This window comes from Vicugna pacos, chromosome 4 (genome assembly GCF_048564905.1).
Source record: "Vicugna pacos chromosome 4, VicPac4, whole genome shotgun sequence".
NCBI classification, from domain to species: domain Eukaryota; kingdom Metazoa; phylum Chordata; class Mammalia; order Artiodactyla; family Camelidae; genus Vicugna; species Vicugna pacos.
Window position 1 is genome coordinate 22,652,413 of NC_132990.1, and position 21,933 is coordinate 22,674,345.

General features: G+C 41.3%; 1 protein-coding gene and 1 pseudogene across 4 annotated transcripts in view; both read right to left on the minus strand.

Annotated features, from left to right (window-relative positions):
* SH3GL2 (SH3 domain containing GRB2 like 2, endophilin A1) overlaps positions 1-21,933 on the minus strand; it is a 169,172-nt gene that overhangs the window by 22,366 nt on the left and 124,873 nt on the right. For all 4 annotated transcript variants that reach the window (XM_006208272.3, XM_072959364.1, XM_072959363.1 and 1 more), the window contains exon 3: positions 18,778-18,850. In XM_006208272.3, coding sequence (XP_006208334.1) covers positions 18,778-18,850 — 73 coding nt within the window. The remainder of the gene's footprint in view (positions 1-18,777; positions 18,851-21,933) is intronic.
* LOC107033905 (mitochondrial import receptor subunit TOM6 homolog pseudogene) lies at positions 5,457-6,200 on the minus strand (annotated as a pseudogene).

The window sequence follows — 21,933 nt, forward strand, 5'->3', positions numbered from 1 at the left end:
GGAAAAACCTAAGTGTTCTGCAGGCAGAAAGTAAAGAAAAAACAGTAGTTTTCCTTTCATATCTCTAAAACAGGATGTGACACACTCCTGTGAGTGGATGTTGAGGTTCTGATAGACATTTGCAGGAAAACCCTTGAGACTGCTTTTCTAGGAAGGTTCCATGAAACGTCAGGACTAGTGAATCTCAAGCCTCTGAAGACAAGGCGAAAATGGTGTTTTCTAAGAGGGTCTGGTCCCAAAAACAGTGATGGCAGAAGATAGAGGGCTCTTTCTCCTAAGAAGAAAAAAATTGAGTCCTCATATCACCTTTTTTTAGTTTCATTAACCATAATTCAAAATCAAGGTTTATAGCAAATGGGATTTGCATAGCTCTGGAAACCAGCAGTCTTTGTGGAACAGGAAGCCAGGATGAAGAAGCCCAGCACAAATCTGAGCACCAGTAGGTGGGTGAAGGCGAACAGGGTGGTGAAAATTAGTGTTCACTGCAAGGGAGGCTCGGAGGAGTGATGAGTCTGCACCTCATCTTTCTCCACACCCTCAATGATCATGACAGGAATGTTTGTGAAGAGACCTTTTGGAAATTTTAAAAAAGCACAGCGTGCTTTAAACTGTTGTGTTACGCTCTCAAGAGTGGCTTCCTTCTCTCTTCAACTGGCAAACTTCAGATCAGAAAACATATTGACAGGGCATCTGTCCCTCACAACAGGGAGGAAGATAAGCCACCCCCACCCTTGGCTTGCACTGATGAAGGAAGCTGACACGCTTGGGCAGAAGATGTGGCCACAGTATTGCAAGTCATGTCCTCGTGTTCTGACTGACAGGGGAAACCTAATGGACTTAACATTCATCAGGGAAGACCAAAGACATGGAATATGTCTTGCGGAAGCCTTTCACCACTTTTAGGGACTGAATTCCTTTGTTGTTTCTACCTACCTTACAGAAAACAAACCTAGTTGCCCCAAAGAACAGAAATTCTTTAGCAGACAAATGCTTAATGATGTGTACTAGTTTTCATAAATGCTACCATCTGGTCTGAAAATGTAGAAAGAGCCCTAAAATATCTTTGAATAACTGAAGATCAGGATGACATTTCATCCCACAGCTATCATTTCAGAAATATATCTACCAGTGTAATTCACATATATCATCTCTTTAATCCTCCCCAAAACCCAAGACACAGCTTTGGTCTCCCCATTTCACAGATAAGGAAAATGAAGCAGAAGGAAATGATGGCACACACTCAGTCACACACAGCAACAAGATGCTGAGCAAAATTTGAATCTTTGCTGTGTCTCAGAAGCCCAATTTTGTCCCAGAATGCCATCCTGGCTCTCGCTGCTGTATTACTTCTTCATTTAAATAGGTCAAATTAAGACATATCAGCAGCAAAAAGTAGAGCTTTAGCTATATTTACACTCATTAGGTGTCTGAAGATGCAGAAATGAGGCAATGTGACACCGCACCATGAGTTAGGAGTTAGGAGGTTGGAGGTCTCTCTAGCTGCGTGACCCTGGGCAAGCCGCCTAACCCTCTGGCCCTCTGGCCCTCCCCTGGAACCTAAGCAGACCAGCTTACCTGATTTCACTAATGCCTTTAAAATCTAGCAATCTCCCACACGTGCTCTAGACTCTACTAGGATAAGTGGGCTAGGTCATTTACAAGTGAGCAGATGGTATCTATGCCAGTATATGCAGAATCTTAATGTAAACTTTCAAAACCAAAGAAACTCATCCTTTGCAAGCCACTGCTGACATCAAAACCAACAGGTCTTATTTTAAAATACCAATGTGAAGGAGAAGGCCAAGATGGCAGAGTAGAAGGATGCTCGTAGCTCACCCTCTCCCCCAAATACACCAAGACTCACATCCACAGACCCACTCAGCCAACCAGAGCACCTGCAGAACTCCGACAGAGCATCGTCCTCTTCACAAGATAGAGACGCCAAAAATCTGGTAGGAGAAAAGGAAAAAAGAAAGAAAAAAGGCAAAACGGTGCAGGACCGGTCCCAAGGGGAGGGAGCAGCAAAGGAGGAACGGCACTCCTTCGCTGGGTCTCCCCTCTCCAACTGAGAGGCCAGCGGGACAGAGGGGGAGGCTCCGAGGCTCGTACCTGTACAGAGCAGCCCTTGACCTACAGAACTAAGTTAAACGGGCACAGAGGGTCCCCACGACACCCAGCCCGAGACGCGGGCTGGCAGCCAGGGGCAGGGCCAGGCTGCCCGAGCTGGGCGGAGGACTGGGGCGGCTGCACTGAGGCATCCCTGGGGGACTGCAGGGGGCTGCGCGCCATGGCTGTGGGTACACAGGGCAGAACAACCTGGGCCCTCCATAAAACAACATGGCTGATGTGCCCTGGGGGGAAGGGTGCATACCCCCATTTCTGAAAACCCTCGGAAAGTTTTCGGGGGAAGAGAGGCGGGGCTCAGGCAAAGCCACCATATCCTCTGGTGCTTAGCACCCAGGCAGAGGCAGGGGCAGGGGCGAAACCTGCATCCACACCTAAGGGCTTAGCAGCCTCAAAGGCCAGACGAAGACTTGTCTACAGGTTGAGGCAGATAGGATCGTCCTGGTCCCTCAGAGAACTTGCTCCGCCAAGACAAACAAGGAGCTGGGTTTTGTCCTGGAGCAGGGGCAGGGCTGTTTCTTGGTCTTCCCTGAGCCCACCTGCGGAGGGCCGACCCAAGGCGGAGCACACAGCGACACAGAGCTGCGGAGCGACCAGCACCGGGAGAGGGTGGGCAGCACCCCCGCCTTTCTGGCAGGAACGCAGCCCCTGATCGCAGTGCTGGGTGGGGGCGTGACCCGCCCTCCTACCTGGCCAGTCTGCAACATATGACTGCAGCATCAGGAGGGGCAGTGATCCGCCCGCCCACAGCAGAGGAGAGCTGCACCTGACCCAGTGTTGGGAGGGGGCGCGATCTGCTTGCCGACAGGTGCTGGGAGCAGCACAGAATAGGGCGCCAACAGAGGGCCTCTGGAAACAGCAAGCTGAGCTTCTAAAACAGGATGAAGACAAAAAGACTTCGCATTAAGAGCACACAGTCTACAGGAGAACACTGCCCCCCTTTCCTTTTTTTTTTCCAAATCTGTCTTTACGTGTTCTATTTTCTATTAACCTTTTAATTTTTACTTCTTAATTATATATATCCCCAGTTTTAATCCCTTTTAAATTTTTTATAAATATTATCATTATTATTTTTAAAAATCCACATCATTTCACTTTTATTTCTCTTGGTTTCCATGTCCTGTTATTGATTATACACAGCTTTCAAATACATTTTTTTTTCCTCTTTTCTCCTTTTTTAAAGGTTTTTAAAGGACATCTCAACCTGATTGCTATTCTGCTTCAACTGGCTCTTCTATTATTCATTATACACTGTTTTCAAACCCTTTTTTCTCCCTTCTTTTAGAATTCTCTCTCTCTTTTTTTTAAAGTTTTATTCCTACATAGGCATTAGATAGACAAACTCCTTAAGGACCACAATAGATAACCGATACTCCATAAACCACAGTGCCAGAGAGGTATGAGCAAGATGAAGAAGCAGAGAAACCATTCCCAATTAAAAGAACAAGAGAAATCTCCTGAAAGAACGATCAATGAAATAGACATCGATAGCCTACTAGATCAAGATTTCAAAAAAGGAGTGATCAAAGTACTGAAGGAACTAAAAGAGGTAGTGTTTAGAGATATAAAATATGTCAAAAATGAAATGGAAGCTATAAAGAAGAGCCAAGTAGAATTGGTAAACTCATTGGCTGAGATGAGATGTCATCTAAAGGCTGGGCAAAGCCGACTAGATAATGTAGAGGAAGGAATAAGTGACCTAGAAGACAGGACAATAGAAAGCACCCAATCAGAACAGCTACAAGATAAACAAATAAAAACAAAAGAAAATAGCATAAGAGACCTATGGAATAATACAAAGCGTGCCAATCTTCGCATAATAGGGGTCCCAGAAGGGGAAGAAAGATCAGAGGGGATTGAAAAGGTTTTTGAAGAAATCATGACTGAAAACTTCCCAAACTTAAAGAAGGAATCAAATATCCAAGTACAGGAAGCACAGAGGGTCCCAAACAGGAAGAACCCAAACAGACCCACACCAAGACATATCATAATCAAGATGGCCAGAGTCAAGGATAAAGAAATGACTCTAAAGGCAGCAAGAGAAAAGCAAAGAGTGAGTTACAAGGGAACCCCCATAAGGCTCTCAGCTGATTTCTCTACACAAACACTACAGGCCAGAAGGGAGTGGTAAGATATATTCAAAGTCATGAATGAAACAAAGATGCAGCCTAGGATACTTTATCCAGCAGGGCTTTCCTTTAGGATAGAAGGAGACATAAAGATTTTCACAGACAAGAAAAATCTACAAGAGTTTAGCAACACTAAACCCATGTTAAAAGAAATATTGAAAGGTCTACTCTAAATAGAAAAGCAGCAGGATGCTACAGAAATGAGAAACTCACAATTGGAAAGGTGACAACTCATAAATTACAAATAAAATAAACACAAAATTGTAAAAGAAGACATTTAAATCATTGAGAGTGGGAGAGGGAGGCAGGAAAATAAAGAATTTTTTTTCTTTGTTTTTTAAAGTTTTTGTTCTCAGTAGGATGGGTTTGATATCATGTTACTATCAATTTAATAAAAACAGTTATAGTAATGGGCTAATAGACTTACAAAAAAGGGTAACCACAAGTCAAAAACTTACAGGGGAGTCTCAAAAACTTGCAAGGGAGTCTCAAAAACTTAATAAAATCCATGATAATACAAAGGAAAATTACCCGACCACAAAAGGAAGAAGAAAGGAACAAAGAGGAAATACCAAATCAACTGCAAAGGTAAGTTCAAAATGGCAATAAACGCACATCTATCATTAATTACTGTAAATGTTAATGGACTAAATGTTCCAGTCAAAAGAGATAGAGTGGCAGACTGGATAATAAAGCAAGAACCTTCAATATGTTTGCATACAAGAGACCCACTTTAGGGAGAAGGACACATATAGATTGAGAGAGAAAGGATGGAAAAGGATATTCCATGCAAATGGAAAAGCCAAAAAAGCAGGTGTAGCAGTACTGATTTCAGACAAAATAGACTTTAAAACAAAGGCCATAAAGAAAGATAAAGAAGGACATTTTATAATGATTAAAGGAGTGATATAAGATGAGGATATTACACTCATTAATATATATGCACCCAATATAGGAGCACCTAAATACATAAAATAATTACTAACAGAGATAAAGGGGGACATTGATGGGAATACAATCATAGTTGGAGATTTTAACACTGCATTAACATCACTAGACAGATCTTCCAGAAAGAAAATAAACAAAGCAACAGAGAAATTAAATAATACAATAGAAAAATTAGATTTGGTGGATAGTTTCAGAGTATTACACCCCCCAAAAATAGGATATACATTCTTTTTTTTTTCTTTTCTTTTTTTTTTTTTTTGGTGTACAGTCTTTATTTCAGATACTTGTTAAAATACCATTAGATTATTCCTCAGGGCCAGAGCAAAGATCATCCCCTGCAAAAACATAGGAACTATGTACAGAATTTTACAGAACAGAGGACAACACTTTAGCTGAAGCCTGCCTACTGACCAGTGAAGGGTGTTCTGAGTGGAATCAGCAAAGAAAAGGAAATCAGGCAGGGAAGGAAATCAAACTTCAGCTGTCATCAGGGCAAGTCTTGTGATGGTCACAATTGGAGGCTGTTTTTGGAAGGTTCGGGTACAGCACAGGGGTTCCGTGTGTCTTTATGGTTACACCCCTGGCTGAGGTGCCATTAGGTCAAAGTCACTCAAATTCCTGGCCAGCCAGACTTCCGCAGCAAAGAGCCCCAAACTGAGGATTAAGTTCCTCCGGAAGTCATTCCTATCCGTAGCGAAGCGGTAGACGCCTCGAAGCCAATCTCCCACGTTGTCTGGAATTTCTGGAGCTTCATTTGCCGAGGCCGCAGTGTTCACGCTGACACCGCTGGAAGCCATAGCAGAAACTCCGCGCTCCGCAAGGCCTCTCACCACGCACTGTCAGGATATACATTCTTTTCAAGTGCACATGGAACATTTTCTAGGATTGATCATGTACTTGGGCACAAAAGAAACCTCAACAATTTTAAGAAGATAGAAATTATCTCAAGCATCTTTACTGACCACAATGCCATGAAACTGGAAATCAACAACAGAGAAATAAAGGAGAAAAAAAGGAAAACATGGAGATTAAACAATATGCTATTAAAAAACCAATGGGTCAATGAGGAAATCAAAGCTGAAATTAAAAAATACCTTGACACAAATGAAAATGAAAGCACAACCACACAAAATTTATGGGACACAGCAAAGGCAGTGCTAAGAGGGAAGTTTACAGTGATACAGGCCTTCCTCAAAAAAGAACAACAATCTCAAATAAACAATTTAACCCACCAGCTGAATGAATTAGAAAAAGGAGAACAAATAAACCCTAAAAGGCAGCAGAAGGAAGGAAATTATAAGGATCAGGGAGCAAATAAAATAGAGATTAAAAAAAACCACAGAAAAAAATCAATCGAACCAAAAGCTGATTTTTTGAAAAAGTAAATAAAATCCATAAACCTCTGGCCAAACTCACAAAGAAGAAAAAAGAGAGAGCACAAATTAGTAAAATAAGAAAGGAAAATGGAGAAATTACAAAAAATAAAATAGAAATACAGAATATCATATGACAATATTACAAAAAACTATGGAACCAAACAGGATAACCTAGAGGAGATGGACAAGTTTCTGGAAACATACAGTCCACCAAGACTGAATCAAGAAGAAACTGACCACTTGAACAAACCGATCACTAGAAATGACATCAAAATAGCAATTAAAAAAACCTTCCTACAATTGAAAGTCCAGGACCAGACGGCTTCACTGGGAAATTCTACCAAACATACAAAGAAGAACTCATACCAGTCCTTCTCAAACTCTTCCAGAAGACTGAAAAGGAGGGAATACTCCCAAACTCATTCTATGAAGCCACCATCATCCTGATACCAAAACCAGGCAAAGACACTATCAGAAAAGAGAATTATAGGCCAATATCACTGATGAACACAGATGCCAAAATCCTCACCAAAATATTAGCAAACAGAATTCAACAACACATAAAAAAGATTATACATCATGACCAAGTGGGGTTCTACACAAATCAATCAATGTAATACATCACATCAACAAGAGAAAGGACAAAAACCACATGATCATCTCAATCGATGCAGAAAAAGCATTTGATAAAATTCAACACACATTTATGATAAAAACTCTCGCCAAAGTGGGTATAGAGGGAACATATCTCAACATAATAAAAGCTATATATGACAAACCTACAGCCAGCATAGTACTCAATGGTGAAAAACTCAAAAGCTTCCCACTAAAATCTGGGACAAGACAAGGATGCCCACTATCACCACTCCTATTCAACATAGTCTTGGAAGTCCTAGCCACAGCAATCAGGCAAAAGAGAGAAATAAAAGGGATTCAAATTGGAAAAGAAGAGGTAAAAGTGTCACTATATGCTGATGACATGTTACTATATATAGAAAACCCTAAAAGGTCCACACAAAAATTGCTAGAGCTGATTGAAGAATTCAGCAAGGTAGCAGGTTACAAGATTAATGTTCAAAAATCAGTTGCACTTCTTTACACTAACAATGAATCGACAGAAAAAGGAAGTAAAGAAACAATCCCCTTTAAAATAGCACCCAAAGTAATAAAATACCTAGGAATAAATCTAACGAAGGAGGTGAAAGAATTATACAGAGAAAACTATAAACTATTGATGAAGGAAATTAAAGAAGACTTTAAAAAATGGAAAGATATCCCATGCTCTTGGATTGGAAGAATCAATATTGTTAAAATGGTCACACTGCCCAAGGCAATCTACAGATTTAATGCAATCCCTACCAAATTACCCAAGACATATTTCACAGAACTGGAACAAATCATAATAAAATTTATATGGAACCATCAAAGACCTAGAATTGCCAAAGCATTACTGAAGAGAAAGAAAGAGGCTGGAGGAATAATTCTCCCAGACTTCAGACAATACTATAGAGCTACAGTTATCAAGACACCATGGTATTGGTACCAAAACAGACATATAGACCAATGGAACAGAATAGAGAGCCCAGAAATGAACCCACAAACTTTTGGTCAACTCATCTTCGACAAAGGAGGCAAGAATATACAATGGAATAAAGACAGTCTCTTCAGCAAATGGTGTTGGAGAAACTGGACAGCAGCATGTAAAACAATGAAGCTAGAACACTCCCTTACACCATATACAAAAATCAACTCAAAATGGATTAAAGACTTAAACATAAGACAAGATACAATAAACCTCCTAGAGGAAAACATAGGCAAAACATTATCTGACATACATTTCAAAAATTTTCTCCTAGAAGAAATAAAAGCAAGAATAAACAAATGGGACCTAATGAAACTTACAAGCTTCTGCACAGCAAAGGAAACCATAAGTAAAACAAAAAGACAACCTACGGAATGGGAGAAAATTTTTGCAAATGAAACCGACAAAGGCTTAATCTCCAGAATATATAAGCAGCTCATATGACTTAATAAGAAACAGCCAAACAACCCAATCCAAAAATGGGCAAAAGACCTAAACAAGCAATTCTCCAAGGAAGATGTACAAATGATCAATAGGCACATGAAAAAAATGCTCCATATCACTAATTATCAGAGAAATGCAAATCAAAACTACAATGAGTTATTACCTCACACCAGCCAGAATAGCCATCATTCAGAAGTCCACAAATGACAAATGCTGGACAGGCTGTGGAGAAAGGGGAACCCTCCTACACTGCTGGTGGAAATGCAGTTTGGTGCAGCCACTGTGGAAAACAGTATGGAGATTCCTCAAAAGACTAGGAATAGACTTACCATATGACCCAGGAATACTGCTCCTGGGCATATATCCAGAAGGAACCCTATTTCAGGATGACACCTGCACCCCAATGTTCATAGCAGCACTATTTACAATAGCCAAGACATGGAGACAGCCTAAATGTCCATCAACGGATGACTGGATAAAGAAGAGGTGGTATATTTATACAATAGAATACTACTCAGCCATAAAAACTGACAACATAATGCCATTTGCAGCAACATGGATGCTCCTGGAGAATGTCATTCTAAGGGAAGTAAGCCAGAAAGAAAAAGAAAAATACCATATGATACTGCTCATATGTGGCATCTAAAAAAAAAAGCATAAATACAAAACAGAAATAGACTCATAGACATAGAATACAAACTTGTGGTTGCCAAGGGGGAGGGGGTTGGTAAAGGATAGACTGGGATTTCAAAATTGTAGAATAGATAAACAAGATTATACTGTATAGCACAGGGAAATACATACAAGATCTTATGGTAGCTCACAGAGAAACAAATGTGACAATATATATATATATTCATGTATAACTGAAAAATTGTGCTCTACACTGGAATTTGACACAATACTGTAAAATGATTATGAATCAATAAAAAAATATTTAAAAAGTAAAATAAAATACCAATGTGAAGATTTTAACTTTATTCTTTTTTAATCCCTTCTTTTTTTGGTTTTTGTTTCTACAAGAATGGATATTACAGCCAGACTATCTCCTAATGATCTGGTTTATGTGTATGGGTCTTTACAAAAACAAGGTTTTTTTTTACAAGATCAAATAGATATTTGAGGAAGGAAAATAAGAAAGAATGTACGGTTCCTTCTTATGGAAAGTTATTACATTTCATTAGGGATAATTACTAAATACAACAAACGCTGTGAACAAGCATTGCTAAATTTTAGAGGACCAAAGTGATATTTAGATATGACAATGAAAAGTTAGAACGGCATTCTTCTGTGACTGAATCTATTATCATTTCGTACTAATACACAGGCATGAGCTATCAAAGGAATAACACAGTACAGGGTTCAAACGGCAGCTCTACCAGGAAGAGAAGATGCTCTCTCAACCTCACCATGCCTGGCTAAGTAAGAGATACTCTTACTGAGTGACAGAAATGTTGTGATGGAAAAGTGAAGTGATGTATGACATCAAAGCAGGCACTAAACAAATGTTAGTTCTTTTCTCCTCTTTCCCCCTTTCGGCAGAAAACTGTGGCTGATGGCCATTTCACTGAAACGGTCACCAACAACTAAAAATCTACTTACCTCTTTATTACCTGTCAAGGCTCACTGACGTCTTTAGTTGGAGCAAAAAAATTAAGTCTGAATTATTGTAACCAAATTTCTGAAGTCTAGTACAGAGATTATAATTGGAATATGAATATAAATCCCCAAATCACACTAAGCTAGATTTGGGGCTTAATATTTGCAAAACATATGTAATAAATAACATTTTAGCATATATCTCACATTGATAACCTATGATGATTCTGTATGACGGCCTAGCTTTTCCGATGAAATCTCAGAACACCGACAAGTTTGAAACAATCCCTCTGATGCTCCCTGAACTGTGAGCAATGTGTTCCCTGGCCTTGCAGACTAACAATTATAAAAGGGCATAAAAGATTTCTATGGAGGTTTTAGGTAAGTATCCCCAAACCTATACAGTTTCTTTTGAAGTTAAAATATTAGAAGGGAAGAGGAAGATCTGCCCACTGACTTATGCAAATATGTAGTTGTAGCATTGGATCATGTTACATTCAACCCAAATTATGGTTTAAAACACTTCTCTCCAAGGTGGCAGAGCTCTCTTATGCCCCTGCTGAGTTGGAAGCAGTGGGAAGGTATTTTAAGACACTGAGCCGTGGTACACAGTCAGCAGCCCTAAGAACCCGTGAGATGGGACAGCTAACATCTCCCACATCTGTGTGGAGTGTTAGAAGGTGACAACACAGATCTCACAGTGGGCCCTGAGCAAAAATTACATCACAGGAGCACAGAATGGTTCCTGCCATTTGAAAAGTACACAATCCTCTGTGTACTAACATCATGAGCCTTTGCTTCTTCAGATTTTTGGAGCAGACAGAACTATAATGTTGTTGTGGGGAGGGCCCGGCAGGGGGACTTTTCCCTGGAAGCCTTACCTGTGCAGGAATTGCTGGGTAAGGACTTGAGATGTCCTCAAGGAGGGCAGCAGGCCACTGGGAAGGGAAGGGGAGTGATGTTTCCTGAGCCTTACAAAATGTCAGGTGCTGTGCCAGGCACTGTTCACCATCTCATGTTTCATAGGTATCTTAGCATAGAGTGGGCTTGTCCCACCACTCCCTATGGGCTTCAGGAGACTTCACCCTGAGCTGAAAAGATATGACAGGTTTTCCCAATCTACTTCCTGTTTCCATGTAAAGTAGCCAAAAGTGACCAGGGCAAATGGCCTGGGGGCCCCAGCAGACGGTGATATGCTTGAAGTAGGAGCTCTGGTTGGGGAACAAACAGCCATGCTGCAGTCATTGTCCATGCTATGTAACCTAGTTCCACAAACTCAGTAGCTTCGAACCACACATCTGTTATCTTACAGTCTGTAGGTCAGTAGTCCAGGTGCGACTTAACTAAGTCTTCTGTTCAGGGTCTCACCAGGCACATTGAAGGTGTCAGCCAGGCTGCCTTGTTATCAGGAAGTCTGAGCGGGGAAGACTCTGCTTCCCAGCTCACCTGGGTTGCTGACAAAATGTCACTTCCTCATGGTTTATGACAGACAGTCCTGGCTTCTTATTGGCCACTGTCTAGTGGCCCCTTTTAGGTCCTAGAGGCCACTCCCAGCTCCCTGACGCTCAGCCCTCTCCTAAGACCATCACAACATGGCAGTTTGTTTCTCATAAGCCAGCAGGAGAATCTCTCTCACTCCTGTCTGCTAAGAAAGTTTTATATAAAGTAATGTGACCATGGGAGTAACAGCCCATCAACTTTGGCACACAGTGTAACTTCATCAAGGGAGTCATGAGTAGTGATCTTATTACCTTTGCCACAGTCTACTGGTTAGAAACAAGTCACAGATCCTACCTATACTCAAATGGAAGGGGTTACCCAGGGTGTGAACCATTAGAAGTCACTCTAGAGTGTGTTCTCCACACACACCAAGACAATGTGTCTTCATATTTTGTAGCATATGACAGAGAAGACAAAAAGGACTGGGAAGGCGGTCTTTTCCGAATATGAATTCTGGTTCTTTTGTTGCATGGCTTTGGGCAAGTAATTTCATCTCAAAGTTTCTACTTCTGTGGAGATTACATTCTAGATGGGAAATGTAGGTGATGGGTAGATGTTTAAAACAAAAGATTAAATAGGGGATAACTGCAATTGTGACAGACTATGAGAAGGGGCTCTGAGTGTGGTGGGGGGAGGCTCTTTCAGAGTGAGTGGCCAGGAGCGGGCTGCAGAGGGAGGTGGAGTGCCCAGAAGAACAGCCACAGCGGGAGTGAGGAGAAGAGTGCTACAGGTAGAAGGGCTTCCTGTGCAAAGGCCCTGAGGATCAGCAAGAAGTCAGTGAGGGGTGACAGACGTCAACACCGGCTCAAGGGCAGAGCAAGAGCCAAGTCAGCCAGGGCCTGGAGCCAGGAAGTCTCTTCTAGTTCAGTGGGAAGCATCGCAGGGTAAGAAGCAGAGGAACGACGGATGTGACTGAAAGCTGTCATGGCATGAAGTGGCTGCTACATGGAGGATGTGAGACTGGGAAGTAAGAATGAAGAATTATACAAATAAAAACAACTTACAAAAGTAAGTATTTCGGTAAGTACGATAAAAGATAAGTACAGACTCTTTGACTACGTGTACAAACCACAATCTTACAGTCAGGCCACTGGCATCACAGTGGCAGAGACGAGCCACACCTTGCCAAGTAAATACATAATAAAGGTTTAAGAAGTAACAAGGGCCATGAAGAAAAATAAAACAGGGAAATGGCTTAGATTGTGATGAGGGGGGATGCTTTAAACAAGGCAGGCGGGAAAGCTGTACAAATGAGGTGATATTTGAGCAGAGACCCAAGGGAAGACTGTGAGAAGACCAGGAGCCAACTGGTTAGGACAGAAGGCCTGGCACAGTCCAAGGAATGAGGGGGCAGCAGGAAGGCCAGGGACCCTGTGCAGTGGCAACGAGGTAGAGATTGGCAGGCATGTAGGAAATGAAGTCAGATCATTGAACCCTTTAACCCACTGTGAGGGCTTTCAATGTTACTCTAAATGGGGAACCACTGGAGAGATTTGTGGAGGGGACCCAAGTGAAGGCATCACGAGCCCAGTGGAGCAGAGCAGACTTAGACAGGGGCTCAGGGAATGCCTCTCACAGGACGTGATTTAAGCTGAGGCAGGAAGGATGAGGATGAAGACAGGTGCCACATACGGGGCAGGCGGGGCATTCCAGGAAAACAGCCAGTGCTAAATAATCTTCTGTAATCTGTCCATTATGCATTTTCATTATTTTTCAGTGTCAGGATTTAGAAAAGTAAAAGCTCAGGCTACTAGATCAGTACATGTCTTATTCTTTAAGTAAAGGATGGATAGTCATTTGTGTGCACTTATCCAAAAGACATACTGAGGGCAAACGATGTACCAGGCACAATGCTAAGAGCCCTAAAAGACAAGAAGAAGAACACAAATGAGGTCTTGCCCTCCAGGAAACACAGCAAATTCAGTGTGTTTTGGGGCCAAGTATTTAAAAGACATGAATGTCAAACAATATATGTATTGATTTTCACCAAATATCTTCTAATCACTGTATTTATTCATCTTTGGAAGGAGATGATTAAGAGGGAAGCCCTTGGGAAAGAAACATAGTAATTTTGATGTAATAGCTTTCCAGGGATTAATAAGGTATTTTTTAAATTAACAGAGCTAATTTTTATTTCCATAGGTATGCCACCAATGAGATCTGAAACTATTATTGTGAAATTCTGAATAGACATTTAATGACCCTGACTTAATACTCGAATCTCAGGCATGCCGGAGAATGCCAGACCATGCAAATATTCAAGAAAAAAGCATTTCCCTAGAGAACCAAACCCCACTCTGCACAGCGTTTTTCATGTTCAAACTGCTTTTTATCAACACATCTTGGAAATTTGAACAGGATGATGAAATCAGGGTCAGAATAACTTTTTGGTGCAAAGTAAAAAGTCTCTGTGAGAACCGCTCTGCTAAGGCTGGGAAGGAAACATAGCCATTCCTGCCATGTCTACTGTCCTGTTTCCAGGCGAAGAGCTTCACTACAGTGCCATGATACAGATTTGCAGGATATTGAAAAAAATGAACAACAACAAAAAAAACTTAAAAATACACTGATCCAAAATCAAGAGTCCATTTCTCTACTGAAAAAAGCAACCATCAATATACATAAACCAAGAAGCTAAACATCAAAAAGCTATTATATCAAAATATAATAAAGAGCTTGAATGGCAAGCTCTCTAGTCCTGCACTGTCCATGATGGGCAACTGGCCGCATGGGGCTACTGAGCATTTGAAATGCGGCTAGTCCAAACTGAGATATGCTATATTGTATAAAACACACACCAAATTTCAAAACTTGGTGTAAAAAAAAAAAAGAATGTAAAACTTCTCAATGATTTTTAAATTTTGGACATACTGGGTTAAATAAAATACTAAAATCACTTTTATCTTTCTTTTTACCTTTTTTAATGTGGCTACTAGAAAATTCAAAATTATGCACGTGGCTTGCATTTTATTTCTATTGGATAGTATAGATTTAGTACATTCCCACCCACCCCCAACGTGGCATCAGAATACTCATAAAGAAAATTGATTTGTGTCTTCTCTGATGATCTTTGCTCTTAGACACCATGAGAACAAGGGCTCACAATCAGTAGACGTACACAGGGCTTTTATAAGCAGGTTGGAAATCTGTACTGGTTTATGCTGTTCCTGTCAGAATTTCACAGATCGAGCTGAAAGATTTTACAACTCTCTGTTCCATGGTCTTGAAAGCCCTGCTTTGCAGGCCACTCCTGTAGACCTGTGACCTCATTCACCCCTCCTCACTTCATCAGTTAGCTGGAATTTCCAGAAGGAATTAGCTGTGAAGGCCTCTGAGCAGCTCTCCTGTGTGATTAGACTGTGAAGTCCCAGAGGCGAGGGGCCCAGTCTTGGTCCCGTTGCTACCCCACCACACCTAGAATTGTTCTTTGCACACAGTGAATGCATCTGATAAATACATGGGTAGAGCTGATGGTTCAGGGAAAAGCAAGTGTTTTTCCTTTTCTTACTTAAATCATGGCAGTTTTATCACATTAGCCGCTGACTTTCAACTGTGCTTCATAATTCATTATTCAAATATCTGACTGAGCGGGGGGCTAGGGACATGAGGGTGAATAAGACAGGCACAGTCCTGTCCTCGCAGGGGAGGACAAACACCAAAGAGCTACAGTAAGCATGTGGGTACCAGCAGGACAAAGCAACCAGGATCTGAGAGGGTCGGTGACAGGGGAACTTACTATAGTCGGGGGTCCAGGATGGCTTCCAAATGACATGTATGTTGGACCTGAGAGAACCGTTTGCCTGGCAAGGTGGAGGGGAAGGGGCAGGCTGACCATGCAGGGAGGGCCCTTTAAACTGGGTTAAAAATTTAAAACTTAATCCCCAAATCAGTGAAAAGTCATTGAAGGGTTTTTGGCAATATGGTATGATCAGATTTGTCTTTTAAAAATATCACTCTGGAGGTGGGCAAGAGCAGATGTGGGGCCTACACAGAGCATATCTAGAGATCTGTGAAAAGTAATCAAATGCTCTGGTCATCATTTCAATAGGAACTTAGTTTTGAGACTATAAAAGATGTAAGGGCTCCACAGGGACAGATCTGAGAGCCAGAATGCATCCGAGGGTATTCATCTAACACCAAATACTCTCAAAGTGCCCTCAAAGCATTAATTTCCACAGCTTCTACTGGCCTGTCCATGTAAATCTGTTACTCTGCATCAGCCTCTCTCCTGACCCCCGCCAGACCTTGCTTATTCAGGAACAGCAGCTGGTGATTCATACTGGTTGACCCAGCTTCTGGGGTCACTGAGAGTACAAGTGGTCAAACCATTTATCAAACAGCATGAGTTTGGGAAGATTCTGCTCTTCTGTGCCTGAGGACTGGGAGTCTCTGGGTGTTGGCTAGATTCCTGTGTCCCCTTCTCAAGGACACTTGCGTTTTGAACAAGTGTACTGGACCTTTCAGGAGCTCTAGTCAATGTCTGCTCTCAGGGCAAGAAATTCATGGAGGAACTAAGTCATATCTATTATAAACCAATAAACACAGATTGCCTAAATTCTGTAGAAAGAGTATGTGAAATTTTGTTTTGTTCTGGACCCTTTGTATGACACATATTTGTATACGTATGTGGCCTGTCCATATATAACTGCTTTTCTGAAACCAATTTGTGATTGCCTTGTGATGGCCTTTAATGATCCTCCTTGGTCACAGATATGTCATTTCTAAAAATTCAGATCTCCCCCAATGACTTTCTCCTGTAATTGTTTTTACTAAAATAAGTCTCACCCCTCAATCTGTTTCCTTTCTGAATTTCTGTCGTATTCACTCTGTAAGTGAAGGCCCCTTTGTACCTAAATGAAGAACCCATTGTTCTCAGAAGCAGGATTGTGCCACGGAAAGTTCCTGGGCTTATGGGGTAGTCAGACCTGCGTCCCAATCCCTGGCTTCATTCCTCCCTAGGTGTGTAACTTTGGGAAAGTTTCTTAAATTCTCTGGCCCTTATCTTCTTCTGCAGAAAATTAGTCTCTCCTACTATACTGGTTTTTCTAGGGTTTCCATAAAAAATTGCCACAAACTGTGTGACTTAAAACAACAGGAATTCACTCTCTCACGGTTCAAGCAGCTTGAAATCAGGGCATCAGCAGGGCTGGCTCTCCGGAGGCTCTCTGGGAGAACCCTTCCTTGCCTCTTCCAGCTCCGGTGCCTCGCGGCTTCCTTGGTTTGTGGCAGTGTCACTCTCATCTTGGCCTCTGTTTTCACATGGCCTTCTTCCCTATGTCTCTCTGAGTTTTCTCTTCTTTAAAGGACACCAGTTGTTGGATTCAGGGCTCACTCTAATTCCAGGATGAGTTCATCTTAAAATCATTAACTAATTCTATCTCAAAAGATGCTATTTCCAAATAAAGCCACATTTTGAGGTTCTGGGTGGCCCTGGGTTTTTGAGGGGCATCCTATCCAACACGCAACACCTACCTACAACCGAGCTCCGTTAGACTCAGGAACAATGCCGGGTCCCCACTAAGAGTTTGTGTTAACAGATTTTTAGTCTCTTCCCTATACTATGAATTGTTCAACTGTGCTTTAGTTTTGCAGTCAGAAAAAAAAAAAAGGTTACTCTTAGAGAGGAGAGATAGTGTACATAACTACCAAATACTGAAAATGCATTCGTGCTCAATAGATACTGTATTTTCCCTCCTTTTCCCTATATTTGATCATAGCCGTACAACAGTGAGTTACTAGCACAATTTATCATGTGTAAATCCCAGGAAATCAGAGCACTTCAAAGTTCTATGCAAAGATCAAGATAAAAATAACCTGCGCTAAACAATGACTTCTTATGGTGAGGCAGGGTGAGCGGTTCTCTTCAGAACTGACCCATCACATCCATTTAAATACTAAGGACTAGGTGAACATCCAAGAGATCCTTGCATCTCTGTGGAGTATCAAAGTCGTGAAAAAGGCTCTGGGTACAAATTAGAATTGATTTCTGCTATTCTTTGCCTAATTTGCCAACCACTTGGTCCACTGTCAGTTAAGTGTCTGGTTCCTATGCCTTATCATTTACTTCTATATCATTCTTCTTCACATAATCCCATCTCTGATGTAGTTTAAGACAGAAAAAAAGTTGAGAATGTTATTCCCACATAGTATGTTGAGCTTCAAAACAGCAGCTGTGCTGTCAAACTAAATGTTGAGTGAAGCTGCAACCAGCAGCAGAGGGCAGTAGAGAGCACATACTATACCTGCCTGCTTCCTCTTATTCCGTATCTCTCCTTTCCTTATCTCTGACCCACTAGTGCTCAGTATCCAAACTGGGGCTGACACAGTGCCTGGATCATCTTTCCTAGGACCACCAAAGACATAGGAATCTCAACCTGAAACTCCCAAAGAAACCAGCTTCCAGAGAAAGCCGTTTTCCCAACATTCATGCATTTCACTTACATATGTCCAGCCTTGCTTCAAGCTTCCACACTCTGCAGGTGGGAGCTGTTATACAGGAAGAGTAGTTGGGGGTCTAGAACAGGTGCTTTGCTCTGTTACAACCTGTGCCCATGGAGGTCACCCCAGTTCTACCTGGTTCTCTTTTCAAGGTATAGCTCTATTATCTCTCTTATAACTCCCTCCTCGTACAAGTGGTAACAGGTTAGCAATGCTGATCAGTGATGTGTATGAACAGAAATCCTCTGTATTTAACAAAACCATTCAACTTCCTACTTTTTCACACTTTCAGGGAACCACTGTATTTTACCTTACAGCTCTCCCAGTTTTCTTTCCTACAATTTCTTTCAGTTAATAGCAGCTTACAGCTCCCCTGACGTTATGTGCCACCCATGTTGCCTGCACCATGCAGTTTGTTAAACACACTGCAGTCAGACAAAACACCACAGCAGCCTCTAGTTACTTCAGTGTGAGCCTTGAAAGTGCTCCCTCCCCACAAGAAGTGCTCTACCTGAAGTCACTGAACCTCCTGATTGGCAGACTGAGGAAGAAGAAACACACCAAACTAAAATGTCCCCCAAAGAGAAACTCAAAATTACCCGGAGGGATCCCCTGAAGGTATAAAATGACCCCTTACCTGGATTGGGTTGAAGGTACTCAATGGTTTTAGTCATTATTTCCATCACAGCCCTGCTGGTGACATCCACTTTCTGAAATGAGAAAATAAATACTCGAAATGATATAAATTATTAGCGTCAAAAATTTCATTTTTGCTTGAGTATATACAAAAAAATTCTTTTTTGCTTGAATATGTCCCTGGCGGGACAACAGAGCAACAAGCAGGCCTGCGGTGGACAGTGAGGGCTCCCGGACCTGCCAGAGGTAACTCTGCCTCTGCGTTCAGCTGTGCTCCACCAAGATCTGGAAAGCCTACTCATCCAAAGAGGAACCTGGTAACTTCCTAAAACGTGTTTCAAAATATACTTCATTAGCTTCTAGTAAAATAAGGTGGCAGTGGCTTCCTCTCCAAGTGGCCTGAGGTGGTCTCTGAAAATGGTTCACTATTCAAGTGACTCAGAAAACCCCATAAAATCATGCCATTCCATCATTACAATGCTAGAGCTGGCTGGTGTGCCTATACCAAAGAATGGGGCTAGACAAGAGGGTCCATGACCCAAAAAGTATGAATTTGTGATGCACATGCTTGAAAATGCAGAGATTAAATGTAAATTAAAAAAAATAAGGTGGAGATAATGAATTATACTTTGCCCCAGAGGCATTTACTGGATGTCTATAGTGGGCCAGGCATGTTGGCAGGTTTCACTGCCCCAAAGAAAAGAAAAATGCAACATCGACTCTGTTTATTCAAGTAAGAGTGGAAAAGTTTTTATTTAACTTCCGAGAACATCCCAAGTACATAAAAATTTTGAGCAAACACTTGTAATCAGTCCTTGAACTTTCGCTTAATTCTAAATAAAAACCTTGGTCCTAGAGTCTACCCTTGCAAAATGTTGAATGCTCAGCATTTGCATTTAGCAGGTCCCCAAGTCCTCTCTCTGCTGTGCCCTTCTCCCCACGTGGAGAGGCCATGCGATTAGGTCCTTTCTAAGTTCCCCCATGGATTCTTTTTCTTACCAACACATGCGGTCCACTCAACCACTCTATAGGGTAAATGACCAGTGAAAATTAATGCATCCTCCTACCCAAGGTACATGCAGGGAATGCTTAAGTATGAGTGAAAGGAATTCAGCTTTGATGGTAGAATATCAGGTATCAATTAAGTCCATGGGGATATTACTGTTTTGTTTTGTTTTGTTTTGTTTAGAGTTCATGGGCTCCTTCCTCAATTCCAATTTTATCAATAACCTACTGCACCAACACATAAAATCAGCCTTTCATAGGTGGGGTAAACCTTCTTTTCTTTCATAATCAGAAGCCAAACCAGAACCAGAAGATTTTATCTTTCAGGTTTGTTCTTCAAATATTTAATAACTTCCCCTTCCATGGTCGTCAGATTACTGTGTGTGTAAAGGAGTTTGCTATTGCTGTGATTAACAGGTGAAAACATTTTTTTCTTATGCAGTCATCATGATATAAAGTTATCTTAAAAAGCACTCCTATTTAAGAAATGCCTGCCTAATGTGAACCCTGTACCACATCCTTTTGGTTAACTTGAATTTTTAATGTCTTAGATATGAGTATGCAGCTAAGTAGTATTTAGTTCTGAAGTACATAGTGGTTACTTGGGGTTGTGCAGAGCAGGACTTGTGTGGCCATACATGGAAGTCCTGGAAGTGTTACCAACATGCCAACCAACCACTAGGTACTCAGTGTCACAGAAATGAAATCAAAGGTTACAAGCCGAATAAACAGGCTGAAAGACCAGGTTACATGCATGACAGGAGGAAAACAGATCTCTTGCTGACTGTACGACAGGGCTTAAGGCATTTGATATCAAATGAATCCAAATGTCCTGTGTGGCTATCACGGGAAGAAAAGTAGCTACAAATGTCAAGGTTCCTAAGAGAGAATGCCAGAAGAAGTGAATGGACCAATGACCACTAGATATTCTGAAGTCCTATGTTGGAGGAGGCTGACCAATTTCTACCTCTCCCCCATCTCTATGCTCAGTAATAATCATAATCACCATCATCATAAAGTGCTTTCTATTCGTCAGGAAATAAAAACTTCTCTGGGTGAAATAAAGGTTTTTTTTTTTCTTCCTGAAAGTAAAAGCATAGGCACATATTCTTCTGCTCTTTTCACTTCAATTTTCTCAGTGTCAAGATTTTAGCAGTGCTCAGTAGGAAGGTTCTCCCTCCACTATGCAGTCTTGTAATTTACAACTCTGGGTAGGGAGAGAACCAGCCCCCTCAACCTTCTTTACTCACTGTAACACTCTTCTTCTCCACGTTCAGACAAGGGTTGGCAAACTATGGCCAGTGGGCCAAATCTGGGCCACTACCTGTTGTTACATTTTTAAATGGTTGGAAAAATTCAAAAGAATACAACTATTTTGTTGCATATAATAATTATACGAACTTCAAATTTCAGTGTCCCTAGGTGAGTTTTGTTGAAATGCAGCCACGCTCATTCATCTAACCACCACCAATGGTTGCTTCTGCCTTTTGAAAAAATAGGTACCTGAAAATGGATACACAGTTTGTGGGTTCAGTGATCAATACTAAGTAGATAAATTAAGCACCTACTTGGACATGGGGTCACTTGCAGCAGTTGCACAAAATAAAATGTTGAAATGTCACATGAAACATTTAATTTTTCTGTCACCAAAGTTAAGGGAAAATGTACTTATTAAGAATGAATACACACCTGCTTAAAGTAATGAGAACCTGAGCAAGAACCCCTAATTAAACAAGGAAGAGGCATGATGAAAACAGCACCCTGGAAACGTCTGTCTGGCAGTGAGACACAGGCTGGTAGGCTGGTCCAACAAGGGGATGTTTTGACAGCTTCCTACTGACTCAGAAGAATGAATGTACCTGTCCCCAAACTGCTCTGCTCTGTCACAGTTATCTCTTGTGTTTGGAAAGCCTGATTAATAAAGTGTGTTGAAAACAAAAATAAACAACGCATTTGGCTAAGATTGCCCCCAACGGTTTTTTTTTTGTTTTTGTTTATATATATATATTTTTTTTTTTTTGCTAATCTTCTTGGGCATTATCTTTAATGAGTATTAGCTTGGGAATATATTGCAAACAAGTAACTGAGAAGCAGCCTGGCTTCACCAAATTTTAGGGTAAGCAGAAAGATATCTTTAAAGCTCATCCTGTTT